The sequence below is a fragment of the Girardinichthys multiradiatus genome, chromosome 24 (genome assembly GCF_021462225.1).
Source record: "Girardinichthys multiradiatus isolate DD_20200921_A chromosome 24, DD_fGirMul_XY1, whole genome shotgun sequence".
Classification (NCBI taxonomy): Eukaryota; Metazoa; Chordata; class Actinopteri; order Cyprinodontiformes; family Goodeidae; genus Girardinichthys; species Girardinichthys multiradiatus.
In genome coordinates this window covers 8,445,545-8,470,147 of record NC_061816.1, presented here as the reverse complement: position 1 = coordinate 8,470,147, position 24,603 = coordinate 8,445,545, and the positions used below count along the sequence as shown (strand labels likewise).

The following is a 24,603-nucleotide window of genomic DNA, read 5'->3' as shown; positions in this document are numbered from 1 at the left end:
ATCTATTTTCCTCACAACTGTGACTCAGTTTAAGTGGAAATTAAACAGGCTTTCCAACAATATTAAGTTTATTGCCAAGGATCACGATTAGAACAATAAAAAAGGGATCAAACCAAAATTTCCTTTCTTGTTATGTTACATTTAACAATCAATATCTGATCACACAGCTCTAAAATACTGATGATACTGATGATGAATATGACAACTTTGCTCCTGTATTATGATCTGTGAAGCTATTCAGGTTGGTTTGATTCGTCTATAAGAGGTTTTTCATTGTTTTTCATTTCCTTGCTTTATTTGATACTTTTAGTGATTTTAAGTGGATTTTAGAGCAGTTTCCCAAGTAGAAAGATAAAGTTATGAGTGAAGTATTTTTCTGAGGAAGAGGAATGGATAAACCTAAAGCAGGACAGGAAGAAGCAACACTTTGTTGGCATCAGCCTCATTTGTGCAGAAAGAGAAGCAGCAAAAAGGTCTGCTGCATTTTGAGCCTTGCTTTTGGTTGTATGGAACATTTTTTGCTTTTGTGTGTCAACAATGCCGTCACTCTTTACCAGGACAAGAAAATCACAGCATTCTACATAAGAAAGTCCAGAAGTACTTTCAATACTTCCAGAAAGCCTTCTGCAGCCATGTGAAACAGAAAGGTAAACTGGAGGACGATGTTTACCTTTATCGTGTTTTTACCTGTGATATCAGGCTTCTGTGGCATGAAGAACTGATAGAAGGTGGGCTCCGACAGGCCCTTGACGTTGCGGGCTGTGATTTCCACCTCGTATCTGGTGTTCCACTGCAGCGGCTGCAGCATGGCAAAGTCATTTGCTCCTGGAACCAGCTTGGTCATCCACTGTTCCTCTTTGTCCTGTGGGAACGGGATGAAAAAATAAATCAGGGTCAAAGCACGTTTATTTGATAAACAATTGTTTACCTTTTGTGTTTTAATCCAGTCTCTCTTTACCCTCCTTTGTCACTCAGCTGGAAACAAAAGGCTAAAAACTGAAGCGTGAGGCTGAGAACTGAGCACTGAAGGAGAGCCAAATACACAGCGTGCTCGCCACTTATGTACCAACCTGGCACCACTTTCCACCAGGGCTGTAGAAGCAGTCAGTGTGTTCTTTCACAAAACAAAGGGCCAGTTTGTGGGATGCCCGACTATGATGTTGGTGCGCACATGCAATTGATTCATGTTCGCTCAAACCCAAAGCAGTTATGTGCTCCTGATGCTAGATGATGGCCCAAGATTGCTGGTGTTTGAGTCGGTCTGATGTTTTCTCTGTATTGGCATCCTGCTCTGCCTCCATGTCCTAATATCTTGCCTTCCTGCTCAACGGCAAAAACCCTCCTTTATAGAGGCATTATTTTCAATTTCTCTCACTTTTTCTGAAAGACAGCTTCAAGCTTTCTTGGAGACATTAGAACAAGACATCCAGAGCCTCATAACTTAAAAAAAATAGAGCATAGCATCAGTCTGGTCAGAATTTAAATTAGTCTCTAAATGATTTAAAATCACATATTCCTCTGTAGGAAAAGTAGACTAGAAGTGGAGGACATTGAAAATGACTACCAACATACCCAGATCTGACTGTCCAAGCAAGTTCACCTTGAAAGCAGGCTGCAAGATACTAAAAGAAGTCTCCAAAAGTCTACGGCTGGTTCTTATTGCTGTTGATAGCAAAGTCCATACATGCCCTATCAGAAAGAGACTGAACAAGTTTATCTTTCATGTTAGGTCTGCAAGGAGGAAACCTTTGCATTCCAAGAAAAACATGGAGGCCAGACAGAAAAAATGAAAACTGAAGCAGAAATGGATGCTGGAACATAATCCAAAATATATCAGTAAATCCATCAAGGACAGACTGAGAAGTAGGAAATGCGAAATCTTGGGCCTAGTCAAAGCCCAGACCTTGATCCCATTAGAATCTCACACCTAGAAAACACATTTATGTTGATTTCTATTGTTTAATGAGTAAAACAGGGTTAACCTTTTATGTATACCTAAAATAAAATAACTTTCTTTTACAGAAATGAAAAAGTATGCATGGACATTTCTTAATAAAAGAAGTAAATATTTGATGAGGTTGTTGTTTATTTTAATTCTTCCCCATTAGTACCAAGTCATCCTGACAAAGTATGTTTACAAAGGTGCTTTTTATATTCATATCAAAAACACCTTTGTAAATATACTATGAGGTTAACTCAAAAAACACACTCAAATATTGTGAAAATGTGTACTCATTAAAAATAATTTAAATAACACATTAAAACAAACTCTATGTCAATATTGGGCTTGCTTTTGTCTTTTCCTTAAAACCCTGCTATAATTTAGAGATGACAACCATCTTGGCAGGCTTACACTTCCTCACAGGAGATTTTCAGTCATTTTAAACCTACAGTAGTTCTCTATAAGAGGCAGAGGGCTTTAAAAGAGGGTCATGTGTAGTTTTAAAGATAGGAACAATAAAACATAATGTATAGGTGGGTCTCAGGAGGATATCAGAGTAAAGGGGGATGAACACTACACATTTCAGGTTTTATTTGGAAAAATCATGAAAATTGTGCATCCCCCTACACTTCAGATTTATACACAACTGTTTGGTCTATCAAATAAAACACACTAAAGTTAGCGGCTGCATGTATTTACAGCGTTCTGGGCCCATCTTGCCCTCTGTCCTTCTCTTCAGGGTTTAATCCAAACATCCAAGACAGCAAGATGAGCGACTCCTAAGAGGTTGTTTGGCCTCTCATTAAAACTGTAAGATTTGAAAAAGAGAGATGTGCCAGCGCAACGTTATTCATTCAGGCACCGATGGAGCAACTCAACTCGTCCATCAGCAGCAAATCAATGCATCCAGTCGTGTTTGGTGGGAAAAAAGCCCACTGTCTCGGATGCAGTGCAGGGATCGTGTCAAATACAAAAAAAAAAAAAAAACTATCAGTCTGAGTTATTTTCTGGAAAATGTAAGAGCACGACTTCTGCAAACTGAATACCATCATGTAACTTTAATAAATGCTTGATTTCCAAACTGCACCTGTTGTGTTTCAGCTTCTTTGTGCAAGTGCTGCTCGACACCAAAACCAGGAGTGATAAATATGAAACGTTTATTCTGTCAGCTCAAGACAGCGTCTCAATAATCAGAGCTGCTCATGAATAATAATTCAAACAGTGATCCCAGGTTTAAAGTGCACCAGAAGGTAGGAAAATAATTCATTTGAACAAAAACTGAGTAAACTTACTGGAGAAGATTTCATCCATATTTTATCTCATTGCACATAATACAAAACTCATTTGGATTTTAATATTTAAATCAGCTCTTGAAGAATGTTGACCCTGGCTTACATTTTTTATTCATCTTATGAATTTAATATTTTCACTAATTTGACACATTTAAAACTTTCACATCCAACAAATAATCCATCTCTCAGTCCATGTTCGTGCTCTCAGTCCAACGGGTTAATGTTGTGGGTCGGTTTTAAGATGCTTTGGCCCGGTCCAAGTTCTGACTGACAAGTTGGACACAAACACGTGGAGCGTGGCTGAACTGGTTTGCATTTATTTCACAAAGTGTTAAAGCTAGATGGGAAATTTGTCTTTCACAAGATGAGTTAAACCTACAATAAACCTCAGCACCTTCAGGCAATTTTTTCCAAAAAACTTATTTTTATCAAAACAAGATGGTCTGGAAACTTTTTTGTATTTTCAATTCCATTTTCTTTTTCCTCGTGCTATTTTTACAAGCAAAAATACTAAGGAAAAGTCCACAATTCTCCATATTTTCCAAGCATTTTACAAGAAACCTGTCTTCGTGGAAGAAGTATTTTATATCATCATGACTACTTTCAGTACCAGGACAAAATGCAAATAATCATTGGGAAACATTTAAAAAAGTTATTTTCACTGAGGAGCATGAAACAGAACCTTTAGGGCCACAAAGAGAACATGTAAAGCTAGGAGTGCACGAACAGGAGGGCATGGGAGGGGACTGATGATGGTTGGGGCCATAAAACCAGCAACTTCTCACTAACAATAACTGGGGAAGAATTCATTAAACAAAGATTGGACAAACCTCAAAAGAGTCAAATCTACATGATAATTAATGGACAGATTGATTAAAACAAATATCAGCCTTTTCTGACTACAACATGTATAAAGAACATGATAATAATTCTAAAGAAATAAATAGCTTTTTTTAATACAAAAAAAGCTGAAAAAAAAGGATGAATTTCATGCCCCCTCCCAAAAAATAGATTGGATAGATCTCAAAGAAGTAAAATTAGCCCAATAATTACTGGCCAAAATGAATTAAAACACGTTTCAGCCAAGTAACACTAACCTACAGCAACAAACATTAAATTCACTGAATACATTTCAAAATTATTTCTTTAAAAAATACAGGGATAACAATTAAAATAAATGTTGTTTTTCTCGTTAAGCCCTCTCAACAGAACCTAGGATTCAAATCAATTTATAACATCAAAGGAAAAGCTCAAATATGCAGTTTTCACAGAATAAGAAGGAGATAAAGGCACAATGCAGAGTTTTTTACTCACTGTTTTGTACTTGACGATATATTCGACAATGGGCATCCCACCATCGTCCTGCTTGACCAGTCCTAGCCTGTAGGCCTTTCCCATCCCTCTCTGCCCGTGGACCGCTGGTGGACTGGGTTCTCCTGATGATGAAACAGTACAGACCTTTACTATTTGCTCTAGCTCTCTTATCAGCTCCTCTTTCAAACATTTAATTCTCAGTAGATGCAGAGATGCCACATTAGCAGCAGCTACATCTTCCTCTGAGACTTTTGCAGGATTCCTGCAACCCTGCAGGGCCAGATTGCAGGATAAATAAAATGCTTATCGTGAAATCCCTGCAGTACACAGTTATTAAAGCAGCAGATTCACACGAGAACAAGAATCTGACAGAATCCATTCCAACTTCCTGATAATCTAAATTCATATCACTGAAACTCAGGGAGATTGTAGCCCCCTCCAATATAAATATGCCCGGGTTGTGTAATATGGCAAATAGGCCTCATTCAGCAGAGTTGCTGATGCTCTGAATAGATTCTGGAGGCATGTAATGCATTTGTATGCATTTCTGTCACACATCCAATATTTGTATTAAATCAGAACCAAAACATTTCCATATTTCTGCCGAATTAAGCTGTTTTAGCGCTGCTTACTGTCACAGCTTATAAAATACAACTTCCTGAAAACCATCTGTGAACTGCTGAGAGGTGCCAATAATTCAACATTAACACCCTCTGAAAGGTTATAAAACCATCGAAGTGATAGATAGACATCATTATGACAGTTTTTCATTGCTTAAACACATATGCAAGATCCGACTGGGGTTCTCAGTTGGAGGAATGAGTTAGTGGCTCCCGACTTACGGATGGGTAAAGTCTGGAAGGTCTCCATGTGGCTGAACTCTCCCTGACCCTTCCCGTTGACAGCTGCCACTCGGACTTCATACGTCGTGTTGGGCTCCAGTCCGGTCAGCACCACGGTGGCTGCAGAGGGACAAAACCAGAGTTCACATGTAGCGATCATCTTTCTTTTTACAGAAAAAAACAGGAGCTTGATGCTTCTCAGGCAAAATGTCTGTTTGTTGATGAAATATTCATTAGTAATGCTGCTCCTAATGAATAAAACAGATGAGTTTTATTTCAACACATCATTGATGCTTTAATGAGCTGAACACATGGTTTCTGAAGCAGAAATTCACTTAAACTCCGTTTTTGCAAACAAATGCAACCTAAAAATGCAGAAAATGTTAGTACGGGCCAGGAGACCTATGCTAACATTTACCACAGAGCTCCACGATTCATCCCAAACTTTATTTAGTCATAATTTCCACTAATTTTTTATTAATGGTGTAAGGGCTTGTACTGAGTTGAGGAAGAAAATCTCAATCAGGTGCATTTCCAGAAACATGCTTCACTGAGTGAGTTCACAGATATGTTAAACAGTTTAAATAGCCAAACATCTGGATGTAAACGATGCGAATGACAATTTATTTGACTACACTCTTTATGTGGCACTAGTCGCCTTTGTTTAGCGAGAAGGGGAAGGCACACAGTGGATTGGGTCGGGAATCGAACCTGGGACAGCTGTGTCGCTGTGTAGCGACTACATAGGGTCCCAAACGCAACCTCCTTCGGTACATTCAGCAATTTTAGGCCTGCACGGAGCAGACATGCTGCTGCAGGATTTGCATCTCGCAGGCTTCAGTTACTGAAGGTGTGTGGATTTTAACTGACTTCTTCTGAGTTAAACATGGTTTTATTTAAGATTTAGGGCTTATGTGATATTTTTTTATAAGTCATGGTTGATTGTAGTCCTGATTGAAGCTCTCCTTTTTCTTTTCTCCCACAGTTGAGAGGATCAGCATAGGTTAAAATCCAATCCTCCACCACATTTCCACACAGTTTGGACTTTTAAATCATAACCCCCGTGATATACTGTGTGTTTAATGCTGTCTTGGTCTAACTTCCTTGATTTACATCGCATTCCTGTTGTGTGAGGATATCTGTGTCACTGGATCGCAGCAGTACACCTGCAGGATGGGAACCTGCTCAGCGACGGCTCGGTTTTGGACCCCACAGTGGAAACTCACACAAGAAACAGCCTAGGCAGAGAAAAGGGTTCTGGGAAATTAAGTTAATGGAAAACATTTTCAAGAACCCAAAGTGCAAACGCACCTAAAGGCTTGGATAAACTCCGCATGATGGTACTTTTCAATTACACACACAATTTTGAAAGTCTTTAGGCATTTAATCATTTTAATTGATGGTGCAACTGGCATTTTCATGTTTTTCATGCTCAACAACTATTGAGGATTACAAATGTTGCATGTTTATTACACTATTGAGCAGAAAAAACAGATTGTCTTTTCAACTGTTCCTTTCTTAAAAATGTGTTTGAGTGGCCAGGCGTAGAGCTCTCATTGTGACGATTTTAGCCCTCAGGTCAAAAAGGTTTGGACACCACTGACCCAGTTTTTAAAACACTCCAAAAGTGAGGACAACAGGAAGTTTTGTTATCAGATTATCTGGATTTTCCTCTTTAAATTTCACTTGCATAACCTCAACTTTTCCTAGAAGCCAGCAGAGAGCTGGAAGCGTAGTGAGCTTGAGTGACAGTTTTTGTCAGTCTGAACAAATTAAATACTTGACTGGTGATAGGTGCTTTTGCAGTCCTTTTGGTCCTAGTCCAGTTTGCAGCAGCGTTCTGGTTTCATCCCAGTCTGCGAGCAGGCACTTCAATTTGAGCCTTGAAATGAGATCAGTCCAGACAGCTCATTATGATTCAGAGTTTCCTGTGTGGGAAACTTCAGCACTGACGTCTGAAGTGGTGCCTGTGATTAAATATGAAGCCACTCAGTATTCTGTAATTAGCCTGACTCAGTTTTTTGTATTTTAGATCAAATTTTGGTCAAATAATGACATTTATCCAAATTACATTCAGTTCTGCTAATTTGTTCTGGTACATTTCAACATCCTGGTTAGTATTCTCCTCAGTCCATCTCCATACTGTGATTGACTCTGAAATGAGGAATATTAGCGATAAGCCCTTCAGGTTTGTTGGACCTGCTTATCACCGGACCATTCATCCCCTGGCTTTCATTTTCCATCCGTCCATCCTTCACCTCGCGCCGTACTTCCCGACAAGGCTCGGAAATCAATTTGGAGTCGTAAAGCACAGGAAGAGGAGAAGGAGTGAGTTCTTTCAGCCCGGACAGGTCCTGGCGCCTCCGTTGTGAGGTGTTTGGCTTTTTCGTCAGGGGCCCAACAACATCCCAGGGCCAAGGCTTTGAAGGGTCGCGTGACCGATCATGCAATTACGACTCTACTCGGCTGACGTGTGTGGCGTCAACAGAGGAGATAACAGGTTCATCTTGTATGCAGGTCCACAGTTTCCCTGGTCTAATACAGGTCCTTCTCAAAATATTAGCATATTGTGATAAAGTTCATTATTTTCCATAATGTAATGATGAAAATTTAATATTCATATATTTTAGATTCATTGCACACTAACTGAAATATTTCAGGTCTTTTATTGTCTTAATACGGATGATTTTGGCATACAGCTCATGAAAACCCAAAATTCCTATCTCACAAAATTAGCATATGATTAAAAGGGTCTCTAAACGAGCTATGAACCTAATCATCTGAATCAACGAGTTAACTCTAAACACCTGCAAAAGATTCCTGAGGCCTTTAAAACTCCCAGCCTGGTTCGTCACTCAAAACCCCAATCATGGGTAAGACTGCCGACCTGACTGCTGTCCAGAAGGCCACTATTGACACCCTCAAGCAAGAGGGTAAGACACAGAAAGAAATTTCTGAATGAATAGGCTGTTCCCAGAGTGCTGTATCAAGGCACCTCAGTGGAAAGTCTGTGGGAAGGAAAAAGTCTGCATGTCATTCGGAAATCAAGGTGCCAGAGTCTGGAGGAAGACTGGGGAGAAGGAAATGCCAAAATGCCAGAAGTCCAGTGTCAAGTACCCACAGTCAGTGATGGTCTGGGGTGCCGTGTCAGCTGCTGGTGTTGGTCCACTGTGTTTTATCAAGGGCAGGGTCAATGCAGCTAGCTATCAGGAGATTTTGGAGCACTTCATGCTTTCATCTGCTGAAAAGCTTTATGGAGATGAAGATTTCATTTTTCAGCACGACCTGGCACCTGCTCACAGTGCCAAAGCCACTGGTAAATGGTTTACTGACCATGGTATCACTGTGCTCAATTGGCCTGCCAACTCTCCTGACCTGAACCCCATAGAGAATCTGTGGGATATTGTGAAGAGAACGTTGAGAGACTCAAGACCCAACACTCTGGATGAGCTAAAGGTCGCTATCGAAGCATCCTGGGCCTCCATAAGACCTCAGCAGTGCCACAGGCTGATTGCCTCCATGCCACGCCGCATTGAAGCAGTCATTTCTGCCAAAGGATTCCCGACCAAGTATTGAGTGCATAACTGTACATGATTATTTGAAGGTTGACGTTTTTTGTATTAAAAACACTTTTCTTTTATTGGTCGGATGAAATATGCTAATTTTGTGAGATAGGAATTTTGGGTTTTCATGAGCTGTATGCCAAAATCATTCGTATTAAGACAATAAAAGACCTGAAATATTTCAGTTAGTGTGCAATGAATCTAAAATATATGAATGTTAAATTTTCATCATGACATTATGGAAAATAATGAACTTTATCACAATATGCTAATATTTTGAGAAGGACCTGTTGGTGAAGGATAAAGCCTTAGCTGGACAGTTCCAGATAATCTTAATTCATAAAAATAAATGTGTCCGTTTTTCCTATTTATTCATTTATACTATTAAAAGTTCATAGACAAGAGTGTTCGGTGACCTTTTATCACACGTCAAACTTTCTGTTTCCCTGGAGAGTAACTAAGTCTACTCAGACACCCTTCAAAATGGGAAAGACAAGAGAACATGCAATTCATGAGATGCTGCTATTCCACACTGACCACGAATAACAAATTGCCATGCATTGCTAAATTTTAGGATTCCTGAGGATTCTTGGAATTTTCTGGTCCAATTTGTAACGATATGGTACTGACCCAGGTACGCTAGATAAAGAAGAATCGTGAGAATTGGCTTGATTTGCACAAATATTGTAAGGAATTTGGTTCGATTTACGGGCATCTATTAAGAAAAGGTAGGAATCAGTTAACAACAGGCTGAATGCATCTCAGAATCAGGTACGATTAAATGGGAATTCATTACTTTTCTTGACAATTTGTGGGATTTTCCATCAAGACATGGTGCTGAATGACTAGCAGGAGTGAATTTTATTTGAATGATAACGTTTTGAGTGAAATTTAAAATTTTACCAATAAACTGTAGAAACTAAAGGGCTTGTTTTTGGACATAAGAAACTAAAATTAAAATAATCAAATTTTCCTTACACTGCTTCACGAATCCCAGATTGCGTTTAGAACACATAGAAATGTCCAGGAATCAATTAGGAATCAGTTACGATACCTGAGAATGACCTATGAATTTGTTAAGAATTGACTAAAGGTTTTTCTGCACCAAAATTTTTAACAGCTCAAAAGTGTTGCTATGAATTCCAAATGGCTCAAGAAGAAGTATGTATCAGTTATGGATTAACCACTCTAAAGTACAGAGGAGAATCCATGATGCTGTGGGCCTGTTTCCAAAGGCCATTGGAAACTTGTGAAAATGCACAACAGACACAATGCTTGGAGTTGAAAGCACTAGCTGAAAGCAGCGCCATGTTTACTAGTAAAAAAGATTTTCTCTAGTTTGGCTATCATACACAGCTGACTGACAGCTTGCAGCACAAGGTGAAAGAAGAGAGTGGTATTTCACACCATGTAGGACATCTTGTTGAAAGGCATTTTAACCACAGGACCGGTATAAAACTCTGGATTTGAATCCTTGGGATGTCACTGGATCATGACTTTCCAGGACATTTAAAATAAAATCCAGGTGGCTTCTGGTTCATTGGATCAATAGCGTACTGATTTAAAACATACGGCCAAATCACCACAGAATTGGTTCAGGGGACATAAAATCAAACGTTTTTCCATGGCCATCTCAGTCCGAGATATAAATCCAATGAAAGAGGACCCCGGACTATGGAAAATTTTAAATTTAGGCAAAAACAACAAAGAACAGAAGAACTAAAAAAAATAAATAAATAAGCACACATTAAAGCAGGACCTTTTGACCAACCAACCATTGTTACCCACAGCCAAACATTATAGCATTAGTTGACATTTCTTCCACAGCTTTTGCTTTTTTCCCCTCTCCTCCACAGAAAACTCACCAGATCAAAATGTTAAACCAGTAAAAACATAACAACTTTACCAGAATCACTTCAGCGTTAAGTAGTTTAAACATGCAGTTTCACGTAAATCCCGAAGGCCCACAGTTGGTATCTTTATCTCACGAAGGAAAGAAAAAATCAATACGTTCAATAAGACGCAGATACTCTGAGTGCAAAAGTGAGTTTAAACTTGAAAAATCCTGGTAATTATTCTGGTAATGATGTGTTCCAGCAGCCCGCTGACTGAATCTTTTTTAAATAACAGACCTCACTGCTTTAATGTGCTGTAGCTGCAGCTCCATTACTCTTTATTCTTCACACAAGTGTAAAAGGTTTTATAAGTTATACAAAGGTTGGGGAATAAAATCCTTTTCATACTCACTCTGCACACTGTGGGACTTTACATCCCTCCAGTCTATGGAGCCCAGTTCTTTGTACTGGACCAAGTAGTAGCTGATGGGAACGCCGCCGTGAGAGTCTGGCTTCATGAAGGTGACGGTTGCCAAGCGCTGGGACACGGCCGACAGACGAACGGAGTATGGATTTGAAGGAACATCTAAATCAAAGGCAATAAAGTCAACATATGCAGCATTCGCCATCAAATGCCAGCACTTGTTCAAACATCAGTTTGCATGAACTATGTCTGGGTTTCAAAAAAGGGCAGAAGAGAATTAATCAAAAATACAAAAAAAAAAAAAAAAATATTGTCAGTTGGATCCATAAATATATACAGTGAAATATTAGGAAAAGAAACAGAACGGTTATCTTGTGAAATGCTCTGTGGGTTCCTCCACATGATTCATGTAAAACCTCTTCTCCAGACTCAACTTCCCAGAGTTCTTAGTCCTTTACAGTCATTGTAAAACATACATGTGATATTATGACAGAGAACAGACTTAAAATCTCTAACCAGGAAAAAAGAGAAAGTTGCAAGGAAGGAAGAGAGGACGGAAGGACACAAGGAAGGAAGGCAAGTGGGATAAGGAACGGAACAGAGATAGAGTCCAAGGTAGGAAACACAGGAAAGACCCAAGGGAGCAAAGGAAATGAAGGAAAGACACAAGGAAGGGAGGATACAAAGGAAGAAGGTACAACACAAGAAGGGGAAGGAAGTAAGGAGATAAAGTAAGGGCACAGAGAAGGCAGAAAGGAAGGACAGAAGATGGGAAAGGAGACAGGGCACAAGAAAGAAAGGAAGAAATGACACAAGGTATGAAAGAAAGGAAGGACAAATGAAGGAAGAGGTGCAGCACACAAGAAAGAATGATAAATAAGAAAAGGAAGGACAAGGAAGGCTAAAAGGAATGAAGGACACAAGGATAAAAGTAATGAGACTAGGAGGAAAAGAACTAAAGGCACAAAGAAGATAGGAAGTCAGGACATAATAAAGGAAAGAAAGGGAGGAAGGAAGGACTTAAGAAAAGATGATGTTTACACAAGGACATAAGAAATAAAAGTTTAGAAAATACAAATATTTCATATTTTTCCAGACTGCACGGGAAGTCTGTGTACTGTTAGGAGGTTTACATATTTTAGATGTTTTTGGATGTTTCTATGAAATACTAAAAAACTATTTTAGAATATTATTGAAATTTTAGTATTTGCTTGTAAACTCGGTGCTGTGGAACATTATTTACCCTCTTACAGACATCTTCACTAGTGTGTTTTAAATTTTTCAGATCATCCAACTAATTCTAATATCAGACAAAGGTAACATGAGCTTGCAAGGTACTTTAATCAGTCAGTTGACCTCCTAAGCTAGCAGCTGATTTCCTCAGCTCTCCAACTGCAACAGTGTCATTAAACAAACCTGGAATGAAACAAAAGAGCTAAAAGTCTATTCTGTTTAAACCAAATTCATATATGCTGGACTACATCTAATATGTTCTTCCTGACTGTTTGTTTATGCAATGTAAAGTTATCTACGTATAATGCAAAAAGGTTATTTTATTTATCCTTAAGACAGAATATTACCAGTCAAGCTGAAGTGGTTTAGTTAGACAGCAGCTAAAGCTTCAGCGTAGCATCACTGCGCCTCTCTGCTTGTGAGTTTTCTTCCGTTGTGCAGAAACTGCTTTCCAAACACATTGTTTTCATGGATTAGGTCAGCATTTTGTTCGCTACTTTCCTTCTCAACCCGAGCGATTCAATCTGCACTAAAGATAATTGGACCACGCTTTTGCGTATTCACCCGTTCCCCAGTAAATTAGAGGCAACTTCAGTAAACAGGGGGTGGGGGGTATGGTACATCCGACAGCACTATTTGAGATTAGCCTATGCTGAATAGAGATTTGGAGTTATGTTATTACTCTTCCACAGAACTGCAAGTAAGAGAATAACTACTGGTAGGGAGGCAGGGGGTTACACACTGGCTGAGAGAAGATGTGGATTGTGTTCTCCATGCGGTCTGAACTGAACACTGAAGGCATGCATCTCATTAAACTCAGGGTCAGGGTTCCTACACAGCTTGTATGTAAAGATCCCACAGTATTCCAGACTTGAAGGAAAGAAGGAAGGGAAGTAGAACAGAAGGAAGGACACATGGAATAAAGGAAGGAAAGAAGGATAGACAAAGAGGAAATGGGGTTTATGTACAAGGAAGAAAGGAGGAAGGAATGGCACCAAGAAGGAATTATGTAATGAAGAAAGAAGACGAAGAAATAAGAGGAAAAGAAGGAATGGAGGCACTTAAGGAAAGAAAGAAATCAACTTTAGATGGATGGATGAATGGAAAGAAGCAAGGATGGAAGGAATGAAGGAAGGAAGGAAGTAGGACACAAGATAGAAAGGAAAACATAGAAGGAAGGATGCATGAAGAATGCAACATTAATACAATGAGATAGGGATCAAAATCTGGAAATACAAATATTTTTACAAACTCTTGTCTTCTTTTTCCATACTTTTCAACATTTGGAAAATACTGAAATCAGATTCCAGACTTTTCCACACTTGTAGCATGCAGCACACTCACCTGCCTGGGCCAGAATGAACTCCTGGTATCGAACTCCAATGTTGTTCCGGGCCGTGCAGTTATACCGACCAAAGTCTCTGTCAGACATTGGAGTCACCTGAATCAGATTAAACAGAAGAGAATAACAATAAGCAAGCAAAACTGCAGGACGTGACCAGAAAACACTCACTGTGCTGTAAGAGCAACAGTTCTTTCCACCTGTTTGAGACAAACATACAAAGCTGTGATGCATAAAATGATCTGGTGTAATTTTCTAGTACTTGTTGCCATTTTTCACATTGTCAGCCATGATACTGAACACTGGAACGTGGTGTAAAGTAGTAAATGCAAAAGGTAAAATGCTGTCCACACCAACCTGATCCAAGAGTTTGTGATAACTGACAGTTAGTGTTTTACATCACTGTGGAGGAATTTGGACCCATTCTGCTTTGAAGTCTGCTTTGGCGGGCTTTCCAGTATAAACTGCCTGTTGAAGGTCATGAGACGGGTGTTTGACTTGTTTCTGCTCAGCAGGGGTTCTGGCCTTGGACCTCTCCCATGGAGGACATTTTGTAATTTTGGTATATTGGCCATACCTGGTAATGTTTTGTGTTCCGTCTTTCCTCCATTTGTGGATCACGGTTCTTAATGTGGTTCTCTGTAGTCCTAAAGCCTTAGAAAACGAATTGAAACCCTTTCCAGACTGAAGATGTCCATGTCTATGTATCTCATCTGTTCTCAAGCTCATTTAGAACTGAACATGATGTGTTGCTTTCTGAGATCTTTTAGCTTACTTCATGTTGTCAGACAGGTTCTATTTAAAAGCCTGGGTTTGGTTGGTGAACCGGACATCAGCTTTTCAAAAACATCTTGGTTATCCACAGACAATTTATGATTACACAAGGGTTGGCAATTTCTTTTCCCCATAATACCAGGTTGGTTTAAATAACTCTTTACTCCTTAACCCTTGTGTGGTGTTCGGGTCTGAGGGACCCATTTTCATTATTTACTGAAGGAAAAATGATTCAATTAATATAAATCAATTGTAAATTTGTTCCACTCATATCATGATTTTAATTAAGTGTTTGATTGTGAGGCATTAAAAGTCACAAAATGCAACGGGTCCACCAGACCCAGAAACATTGGCTGAGTACAAACAATATGAACACCACACAAGGGTTAATAAATGAAATCATCATTATCACAGAAATCATATACCTTTTCACATCCTTGCAGAATCTATTGGTGGTAAACAGCTCATCAGAGAATCTGTACCCACCTCCAGCACAGACTTGCCCTCTGTGCCGTAGATCTGCATGTGAGGGGTTCCCTCTGAGATGGTGAAGCGCTCTCTCCTCCAAAGCATGGTGGCAGGTGGGTTGGACATCACTTCGCAGCTTATATTCACCGGATTCCCCTCCCACGAGTAATAAATCGTGTGGTTGGTCAGAAATTTGGGGATATCTGTGGAATAAATGGCAAAACTTAACACTTCAACAAGAGTGCATACAGAAAAACAGTACACTGCTGGTGTTTTCAACATTTGTGGCAGCTAATTAAACGAAAAAATCAAGGTGGAGCTGATGTGGATGATCAAAGACTTGAAAATGACTTTCTCAGTCTTAACCCACACATGCTGTAATAGGAGAAGAAAATGCTCTGGATTATATGTTTAAGTGAGGCCATCTCATGCTGCCAAAAAGAGGATGCAAACAGGAGCAAACTGAGAGGCTGATAATGAAAGACTGCAGCGGTGGCGGGTTGTTGTTCGGACATTTCCTGGCCCAGTCTGCCCAGCTCACTCAGAGAGGCATTATGCGTGTTTTATGTTCCCTTGCAGGATTCCATTAAAGAGATGGATGCCTGGCTCCCTGTCACAGCTGAGGACGTGCTATCCCCATGCAGCCTGCAGTGACTTAGTAAATGAGTTCATTAGTTTGGTGGCAGCCCCGCTGCTCTCAGACTCTCAGCAGAGCAGGAGTCAAGGCTGAGACCGAGAGCAGGCTGTCAGCAGAGGCCCAGCAGCAACTTTGCATATGCAGAAATCGGTCCACATGTGTGTTTTTCCCACACATGCATAGTATCAAACCTTTGCCTTAGATGTTGTAAGAGAACAAGTTGTAAAGGGACTTCTTGAACCTAAAAGGCCACCTCAGCTTGAAGAGGAGCATGTCAGTAGAGATATTCTTCTTGCCGTTTATCTGATACCTCCATCTCTATTCTGCTGCTCTGGTACAGGTCCTTCTCAAAATATTAGCATATTGTGATAAAGTTCATTATTTTCCATAATGTCATGATGAAAATTTAACATTCATATATTTTAGATTCATTGCACACTGACTGAAATATTTCAGGTCTTTTATTGTCTTAATACGGATGATTTTGGCATACAGCTCATGAAAACCCAAAATTCCTATCTCACAAAATTAGCATATTTTATCCGACCAATAAAAGAAAAGTGTTTTTAATACAAAAAACGTCAACCTTCAAATAATCATGTACAGTTATGCACTCAATACTTGGTCGGGAATCCTTTGGCAGAAATGACTGCTTCAATGCGGCGTGGCATGGAGGCAATCAGCCTGTGGCACTGCTGAGGTCTTATGGAGGCCCAGGATGCTTCGATAGCGGCCTTTAGCTCATCCAGAGTGTTGGGTCTTGAGTCTCTCAACGTTCTCTTCACAATATCCCACAGATTCTCTATGGGGTTCAGGTCAGGAGAGTTGGCAGGCCAATTGAGCACAGTGATACCATGGTCAGTAAACCATTTACCAGTGGTTTTGGCACTGTGAGCAGGTGCCAGGTCGTGCTGAAAAATGAAATCTTCATCTCCATAAAGCTTTTCAGCAGATGGAAGCATGAAGTGCTCCAAAATCTCCTGATAGCTAGCTGCATTGACCCTGCCCTTGATAAAACACAGTGGACCAACACCAGCAGCTGACACGGAACCCCAGACCATCACTGACTGTGGGTACTTGACACTGGACTTCTGGCATTTTGGCATTTCCTTCTCCCCAGTCTTCCTCCAGACTCTGGCACCTTGATTTCCAAATGACATGCAGAATTTGCTTTCATCCGAAAAAAGTACTTTGGACCACTGAGCAACAGTCCAGTGCTGCTTCTCTGTAGCCCAGGTCAGGCGCTTCTGCCACTGTTTCTGGTTCAAAAGTGTCTTGACCTGGGGAATGCGGCACCTGTAGCCCATTTCCTGCACACGCCTGTGCACGGTGGCTCTGGATGTTTCTACTCCAGACTCAGTCCACTGCTTCCGCAGGTCCCCCAAGGTCTGGAATCGGCCCTTCTCCACAATCTTCCTCAGGGTCCGGTCACATCTTCTCGTTGTGCAGCGTTTTCTGCCACACTTTTTCCTTCCCACAGACTTCCCACTGAGGTGTCTTGATACAGCACTCTGGGAACAGCCTATTCATTCAGAAATTTCTTTGTGTGTCTTACCCTCTTGCTTGAGGGTGTCAATAGTGGCCTTCTGGACAGCAGTCAGGTCGGCAGTCTTACCCATGATTGGGGTTTTGAGTGATGAACCAGGCTGGGAGTTTTAAAGGCCTCAGGAATCTTTTGCAGGTGTTTAGAGTTAACTCGTTGATTCAGATGATTAGGTTCATAGCTCGTTTAGAGACCCTTTAATGATATGCTAATTTTGTGAGATAGGAATTTTGGGTTTTCATGAGCTGTATGCCAAAATCATCCGTATTAAGACAATAAAAGACCTGAAATATTTCAGTTAGTGTGCAATGAATCTAAAATATATGAATGTTACATTTTCATCATTACATTATGGAAAATAATGAACTTTATCACAATATGCTAATATTTTGAGAAGGACCTGTATAGTTAAAGCATCAAAGCCACTCTCGTAATGAACCTAATCATTTCAAAGCCAAGATGAAGATCTTGGTCAGAGCTCATTAGACACAGGAGAGGCTGCCCCAAATAACCCTCAACAAGAGGCACTGAGGGATGGGCGCACTCACCAGGGAGTAGGGAAGCTGTCAGAAGGAGGAATCCAACTGCAATGTATGGAATCCGTTTATTAATTATAAGCTGTCAGAAACAATACATGTGCTGGAGCGAGTGCTGAGATGTGTTGTTTGTAATTACTTCAATAAGACAAGAAGTCGCTTTCTACTAAGAAACTGTGACCTTTTGAACTCTAGATAATCTTGCAAGACTTTTTGACAGATGTAAATGTTTGCAAATGCAGACTTAAATGTGTTCAGACAAAAAAATCTTACAAAATGTAGAAGGCATTTGTACTAAGCCTCCCTTTACTCTGATATCCCTAAAGAAAATAGATCACCTTCAGATACCGGCTAATGAGTAAACACACCCCAACTGTGTGTTAATAATCTCTCACTGTTCTGTGAAGGCCTCAGAGGTTCTATAGAGAACATTAGTGAAAAAGACTGCAGGGTTACATTAGAATATCTTCAGCTATGGACATCTCACATCATCTGAAAATAGAAAGAGTATGTCACAACAGGAAACATACCAAGGCATGGCAGTCCACCTAAATTGACCAGGAGAGCATTAATCAGAGAAGCAGCCAAGACCCCCATGGTAACTCAGGAGGAGCTGCAGAGTTCCACGGCTTAGGTTGGAGAACTATTAATGGAGAACTCCACAAATGCGGTCTCTTTTATATCAGGTTTTCAGCATTTCCATGCCTTGGACTGGCCTAGCCAAAGTCCTGACCTAAATGCAATTCAGAATCTAAGGCAACGCTTTTTTTTCTTAGATACTCTTCATCTAGTCTGACAGAGCTTTAAAAAAATCAGCAAAAATAATTCTGTCTCTGGGAGGGCTTGAGAAAGACAGTAAAGCGATAAGCCCAAAATACTTGGTGGTCCCACAAAGTCCTGACTCTGACAGGCAGAAAACAAATATATGCCACAGTAAAAAAACAACAAAAACATTTACAAACAATTTATCCACTTCATTTTACCTTGCAATTAGGCACTACATTGTACTGATCCATTATATAAACCAAAATAAAATAGTTTTCCATTCTAACATGACAACATGTGAAAAGGTTCTATAGATATATTTGCAAGGTACTGTCAAGTAATAACGCCTTTAATCATTCACCTCTACAAACAGTGTTACACAATAATTTATAGGGCAATCCACATCAGAACACCTAGACACAGACCTGGGACGGATAGAGATTTTAAAGATATTGAAAAAATGTCCTTTAAGAAAAACAAAATATAACACAAAGAAAAGCACAATATCTGCAAAACATATTTCATTAAAAAGTGACAAAGACTCAAATCTTCTACTGATAAAGTGACCAGAGATACAAACTGGCCAATAAACAGCCAGTACATAACACTAAATGTTCATAAAAAGCCAAACTGACCATGAATATACGAAATCTCCATAAAGACCAATACGAAAAATACCACAGGGATATAACATACCAAATCAAAATATCGAAAACTGTACACTAAATGCAGACGACGGAAATACAAAATGGCTCTATAAACGCTAGATTAACACATTGTCAAAATAAGGTGAGATTTTTCCATGTAATCCATGCAACATTCATTAACTGCTCACAGTAAAATCCATAAAAATTACAATAAATATCCTTTTGTGTAATCCATGCAATAATTATTACAATACACAGTTGAAGCAGTAGAGTGAAACAAGCATATTCTCATATTTTAGAACTGAGAGACTGGAGAGGCCTGTGTGTCGTCACATATTAACTGTCTTATCTTTTGCAGATGTATAACCAAGAAGTGTAACCAAAGGAATAATGTATGATGATTTTCCATTTTCAACAAGTATTAAATGAAACAAGTAATCTTTAATTTTCAAGTTAAAACACATGATTGAAATATGATTGAGAACTGATAATTAAAATAAAAAACATTAAGGTTTAGAAATTCTCCATCAGCTATATATGAAAGAGATAATGTTGTGTAGTGTATGAATAAAAAGGATGAAGTTTAAGTAATGGTTTTAAACTGTAAATGAAGTAAACGCTGTAACTAAAAGTTTGAGCAGCACCAATGTAAGAATTAAAGCCTCTGTTTAAGAGGAAGTGTAATGTTGAGTGAGACAGGAATAGAGCAGATGTTCAGGAATTGGGGAAGTGAGAGCTGTAGCTTACAGCATAAGGCTGATTAATGAGGCGGGGGCGCAGGTCAAAGAAGAGGCCAGCAGACAGCTCAGGACTGAGGTGACGATGGCATGTCTGGATATGGACACGACTCGGGGAAATTCCAGAAAAAAAAGATCACCTTATGTCACGGGTGACCAATGGGACAGCCATGGCAACAACCACTAGCCAATGAGCACAAAGAGTTTGGTGGAAATGCTCTATAAAATGGGCAAGAAAGAGGAACTAGTTGGTTGTTTCCTCGCAGAAGACCAGCGAATAAGATCGGAGAGACGCAACAGATGAATCAGAGGACCAGAGACAAAGCCCAGCTGATTGACTGCATTAAAAAGAGGATCAACCCGTGGGCCCAGAAAGGACTGTGCCTCAAGATTAAGAATCTGATTTCATCTAAAGCCTTTTTATCCAGACAACAGAAGTGAACTTGATCGGTGAACAGCTGATTGCTCTAAGTTTCAGGCTTCTGGAAGTCCTGAATCAACCTCATTTATGTCTTCGGATTTCCTTCAACTCTTCAGCCTCTGGAAACTACTGTCTTCGGAGACATATGACAACAAAGTTTCTGTTTAACCATCAAAGCCTGGATCATCAGTGCCTGCCACTTATAAGAAGAAAACTGAAGATTAAGTTGTATTCCCTTCAAGAAACCACTCGTTGTTACCAGAAAAATCTCCATCAGGTGCATGGTAGAGCCTCCGTCTTCAAAGCCTCTCCAAACTCACTAGTTTCAGCATCAGGGAAAGACAGGTTGAGTTGATTGATTCATTTCTATTATTGAAATTATTTTGTGTTGCCGAATTTAAGCTGTTACTGACCCCCGCAAAAGCGTTACTAATTAAAGAAAGCATATAAAATTCTAGTTAAATCGTGGACATTCAATTATTTGAGTCACCGTATTTTTTGGTTTTTCATTGGTGGTAAAAAGTCTTGTTGCCTGGTTCCAAGATATTTTAGGAGGTTTTTATAGGTTGCCTTAGTCAAGTTTGTTAAAACAGCGCCCTTGGGGCTCGTGCCGAGCCACTAAAATTAACCTAGCCCATATATCAAGAGCCAGTTGTAAAATTAGGGAGTGAGCAGCCGTGAACAAAAGTGACTGTTGAAAGTGTGGATGACTGCGATAGGCTACTCAGTCGTCCAGACCACCAGTTGAAGAAGGGCGAGACTTTTCTATGAAGGCTGTCAGAGGCTAGGCGAGTCATTTCCCAACACCAGCTTAAACAGAACTTTCATTAAACCTGCTTAGTAAAACCTTTCAGGTTTGGGGAAGTCCGGACCCGTTGGATGGAGAGCTGGTTTGAGCAATCCCTTTAGACATAGGGAAGTAGGAGGGAGGGGTTAGCTCATTGGACATAAAATAACTAAAATAGGAGGGCAGACCAAATCAGGCTCACCAGACAGGCTCAGACATCCAAATGGACATTAGAAGAAACAATACCAAATACTTATTTAATTTAGATGGAAAAAGAATGGTCTTAAATCAACAGCAGAACTGCCAAACAGTGACCACAAGAAGAAGCAAATGAGAAAGATGCAAACCAAAAGTGGCTTAATACACGATCACCCTCAAAGCCTTCCTAAAAACACAAACAGCTAATAAGAGACTCATAAGACATGTGGCATTCTGGTAGTAAACCTCTTGATTTATGTCTTATTCGTGCACTAATAAAAATGTTTGTTCCAGAGGAAGACAGAAATGTTAAAAATACCACAACTGAACTTGAATCGCCACTTGTTCCTGTAGCGTTGGCGATGCGGCACAGCTAGCTGTGACAGGAACCCCCCTCTTGAGAAAAAGCTTTTAAAGTCCCAACATTGTTCATAATTTGAATTAAAAGATGAACACACTTACACTCAATGTCCAGAAACATGCTCTTCTGATGGCCTCCTATCCTGCTTTGTGCCTCGCAGTCGAATCGGCCGAGATCGCTGAGCCTCACCCCGCCGATGGTCAGGACGGATTTGCCATGACGACCGCGGACCTCAAACCGCCCGTCCCTACTCTGGAAGACAAATACAGAAAACTTTTATTAAGTATAATATAACAATGTTCACTGTTTGTCAGGATTGACCAACAACAGGAAAAAAAACAAAAAAACTTCAATATTTGAAAAACTAGCTCCGAAATAGTTGTCTAATTTTGTTTTTGTGAATGACCCCACTCTCTTCACTTCACCCCACCCTCAAAGGCCACAGACCTGTGTCACACCATGTTGAAGCTAATCTGATAAATTGCCAATATATTACAAGGTCATTACCTAAGTATGAAGACAGATGGCAACAATTTGAAGCGACGGGTCAATTACCACAGACAAGGGTATCAGTCCAGTAATCGACAGTCCCTCGTAATGACACAAAAACACCCTGGGAGCTTCCTGGCCGGCTGGAAACATCATACTGCTCCAACTACAGACTGTTTCCATCAGATAACCTCCTTGACCCCAATGAAACAGCTTTTTTAGCATCTCTGCTGGCAGCAGCACAAGCGATATAATAGAAACTTTAATAACAGCAGCGGGTTTAAAGATGGGTACAACCACCTCAGAAATGCCACCGTCTTAATTATTGTAATCATTCTTACAAGCTTTTCAGTCCTGTTTTTCTCTGGCATGTTTCTCTACAATGAACAGCCAATTTATTTAAGTATGCCAACCAGGGTAAAAGGTAAAACAAACTAAATGTGTTCATCAGAGACTGAGTTTGAACATACAGGATTGTGTGCTGCAAGCAAATTTGTTGCTACCGACTAAAAACTGAAAAATATACTCCAATCAGAGTGAAAACAGACTTTACCTCCCACTGTGATTTCGGAGCGTTTTTGCAGCTACAATTTTAATCAGAGATATCATTATTTTGTTCTTCCCCCATCTTTGTTTTAAAAACAAAAGAAAATGTGGATTCTGTTGTGTTTAGATTTTGATGTAGTTTTCTGTTCGTCCAACTGTTAATGACCATCAATGGTAAGGCTAACTTTAGTTTTATTTCCCTTCTACTATAGGAATAACACATTTAAGGAGGAAGAACAATGGCTTCTCTCTGAAATTTAATGAGAAAACCGATGCTGGACTAAAATTCTATTCAGTTTTATCTACATAGCACCAATTCATAACATGTGATCTCCAGGCTCTTTACAAAGTCAATACAATCGAATCAAACAAATTTCAAGCCAGGTTCATACATTCCAATTAATCCTAACTATCAAACAGTGCATTCAGTTTATTATTCAAATTGGTTAAAGGTTTTTCTGTCTAAGGAAACCCAGCAGATTGCATCCAGTCAGTGACTTGTAGCATTCACTCCTCCTGGATGAGCATGTAGAGACAGTGGACAGTCACTGGCGTTGACTTTGCAGCAATCCCTCATACTGAGCATGCATGTAGCGACAGTGGAGAGGAAAACTCCCTTTTAACAGGAAGAAACCTCCAGCAGAACCAGGCTCAGTGTGAGCGGCCATCTGCTACGACCAACTGGGGGTTTGAGAGAAAGAACAAAGCAGAGACACAGAAAGAACACAGAAGCACTGATCCAGGAGTACTTTCTATGGGAAGGAAAAGTAAAATGTTAAAGGCAGTAGTAGCTTCTTTAGTGGCTTCAATTAGAAAAAAGAAAACAGCTAAGCAGATAAACTTTGAGCCAGTTTTCATTTTTTTAAAAGTAAGGATCCTGATTTTTAGGTGTCTCCAATTAAAATGTTTAAAAAAGTTCTCAGTGTAGAATAATCAAAAACGTTTTCAACTTTCAACCCCAAAGTTTAGCTTGAATGAGATACAAACTTCAATATCATTATCCAGCCATGTTGTACAACCACATTTTATTACAGTCCCCAATCCCCATTGAAATTAGACCACAAAAAGCAATAGAAGACCCGCTTTTTATCTAAAACCGCCATATGGCAGATGGTGCCCTGGACGTCCGCATCAAAAACGGATGATAGCTGTAAGTCAAGTCAAACCACAGTATATTTTCTCATCACACCATCGGAATCTCATGCAGACTGTTGGCTTTTTGGGTTTAGGCCAAAATCCAACTTGTTTATATTCAGGAAACATTACTTTACTGTAAAATAATAATTTTCACAGAACAAATATATGCATGATGCAAAGTTCTCTGTAAAACCCAAAACAATTCTCCAGTTATTTGTGGCATCAAAGAATGTCCTGATGAAGATATGTTCCATACTGATTAAGCTAATTTTACATTAGACATTTGCTAGTACAAAGTCCCAAATATTGCAGCCTCTCATATCTGTTTTTCTTAATAGCATCGGCCTTTTTGTTCCAATTTGAGTTGCTGCAGATCATCTTCCATATGCTGGTCTAACATCAAGTTAAGCAGTGTAAGACGAGTTATAACATTCTAACAACACGTCACCAGAAATGTAAATAGCTTTATCATTTATTTCTAAAGAAATCTCTGACTTGACAAAACATCCACCGTCTTGAATAAACTCACATCTTGCTACTGGTGCAGATAATTTAATGCATTACAATTTGATGAGGCGCGAGGCTAACATTAGCATATTTTCTCTGTTTTGATTTGTCTCTTTAATAATTAAACACAACACATTTTAACACGGTTTCAGTTTATAGTGAGTGAAAAAAACTTTGTTCTGCTTCATGAAGAAAGCTTTTTGCTTTAAACATCTCAAAATGTAATTAGTTGTGTTTTAGCGGCTCTTTGCACAACTCTCCCC

General features: G+C 39.6%; 1 protein-coding gene across 2 annotated transcripts in view; it reads right to left on the bottom strand.

Moving 5' to 3' along the window:
- The window catches only part of LOC124861374 (neural cell adhesion molecule 2-like), a 715,631-nt gene that overhangs the window by 45,421 nt on the left and 645,607 nt on the right, over positions 1-24,603 (bottom strand). For both annotated transcript variants that reach the window (XM_047355064.1, XM_047355063.1), the window contains exons 13-19: positions 21,763-21,913; positions 15,048-15,232; positions 13,790-13,886; positions 11,201-11,374; positions 5,391-5,510; positions 4,549-4,670; positions 688-862 (exon numbers count right to left, since the gene is read on the bottom strand). In XM_047355064.1, the coding sequence (XP_047211020.1) occupies positions 688-862; positions 4,549-4,670; positions 5,391-5,510; positions 11,201-11,374; positions 13,790-13,886; positions 15,048-15,232; positions 21,763-21,913 (1,024 nt within the window). The remainder of the gene's footprint in view (positions 1-687; positions 863-4,548; positions 4,671-5,390; positions 5,511-11,200; positions 11,375-13,789; positions 13,887-15,047; positions 15,233-21,762; positions 21,914-24,603) is intronic.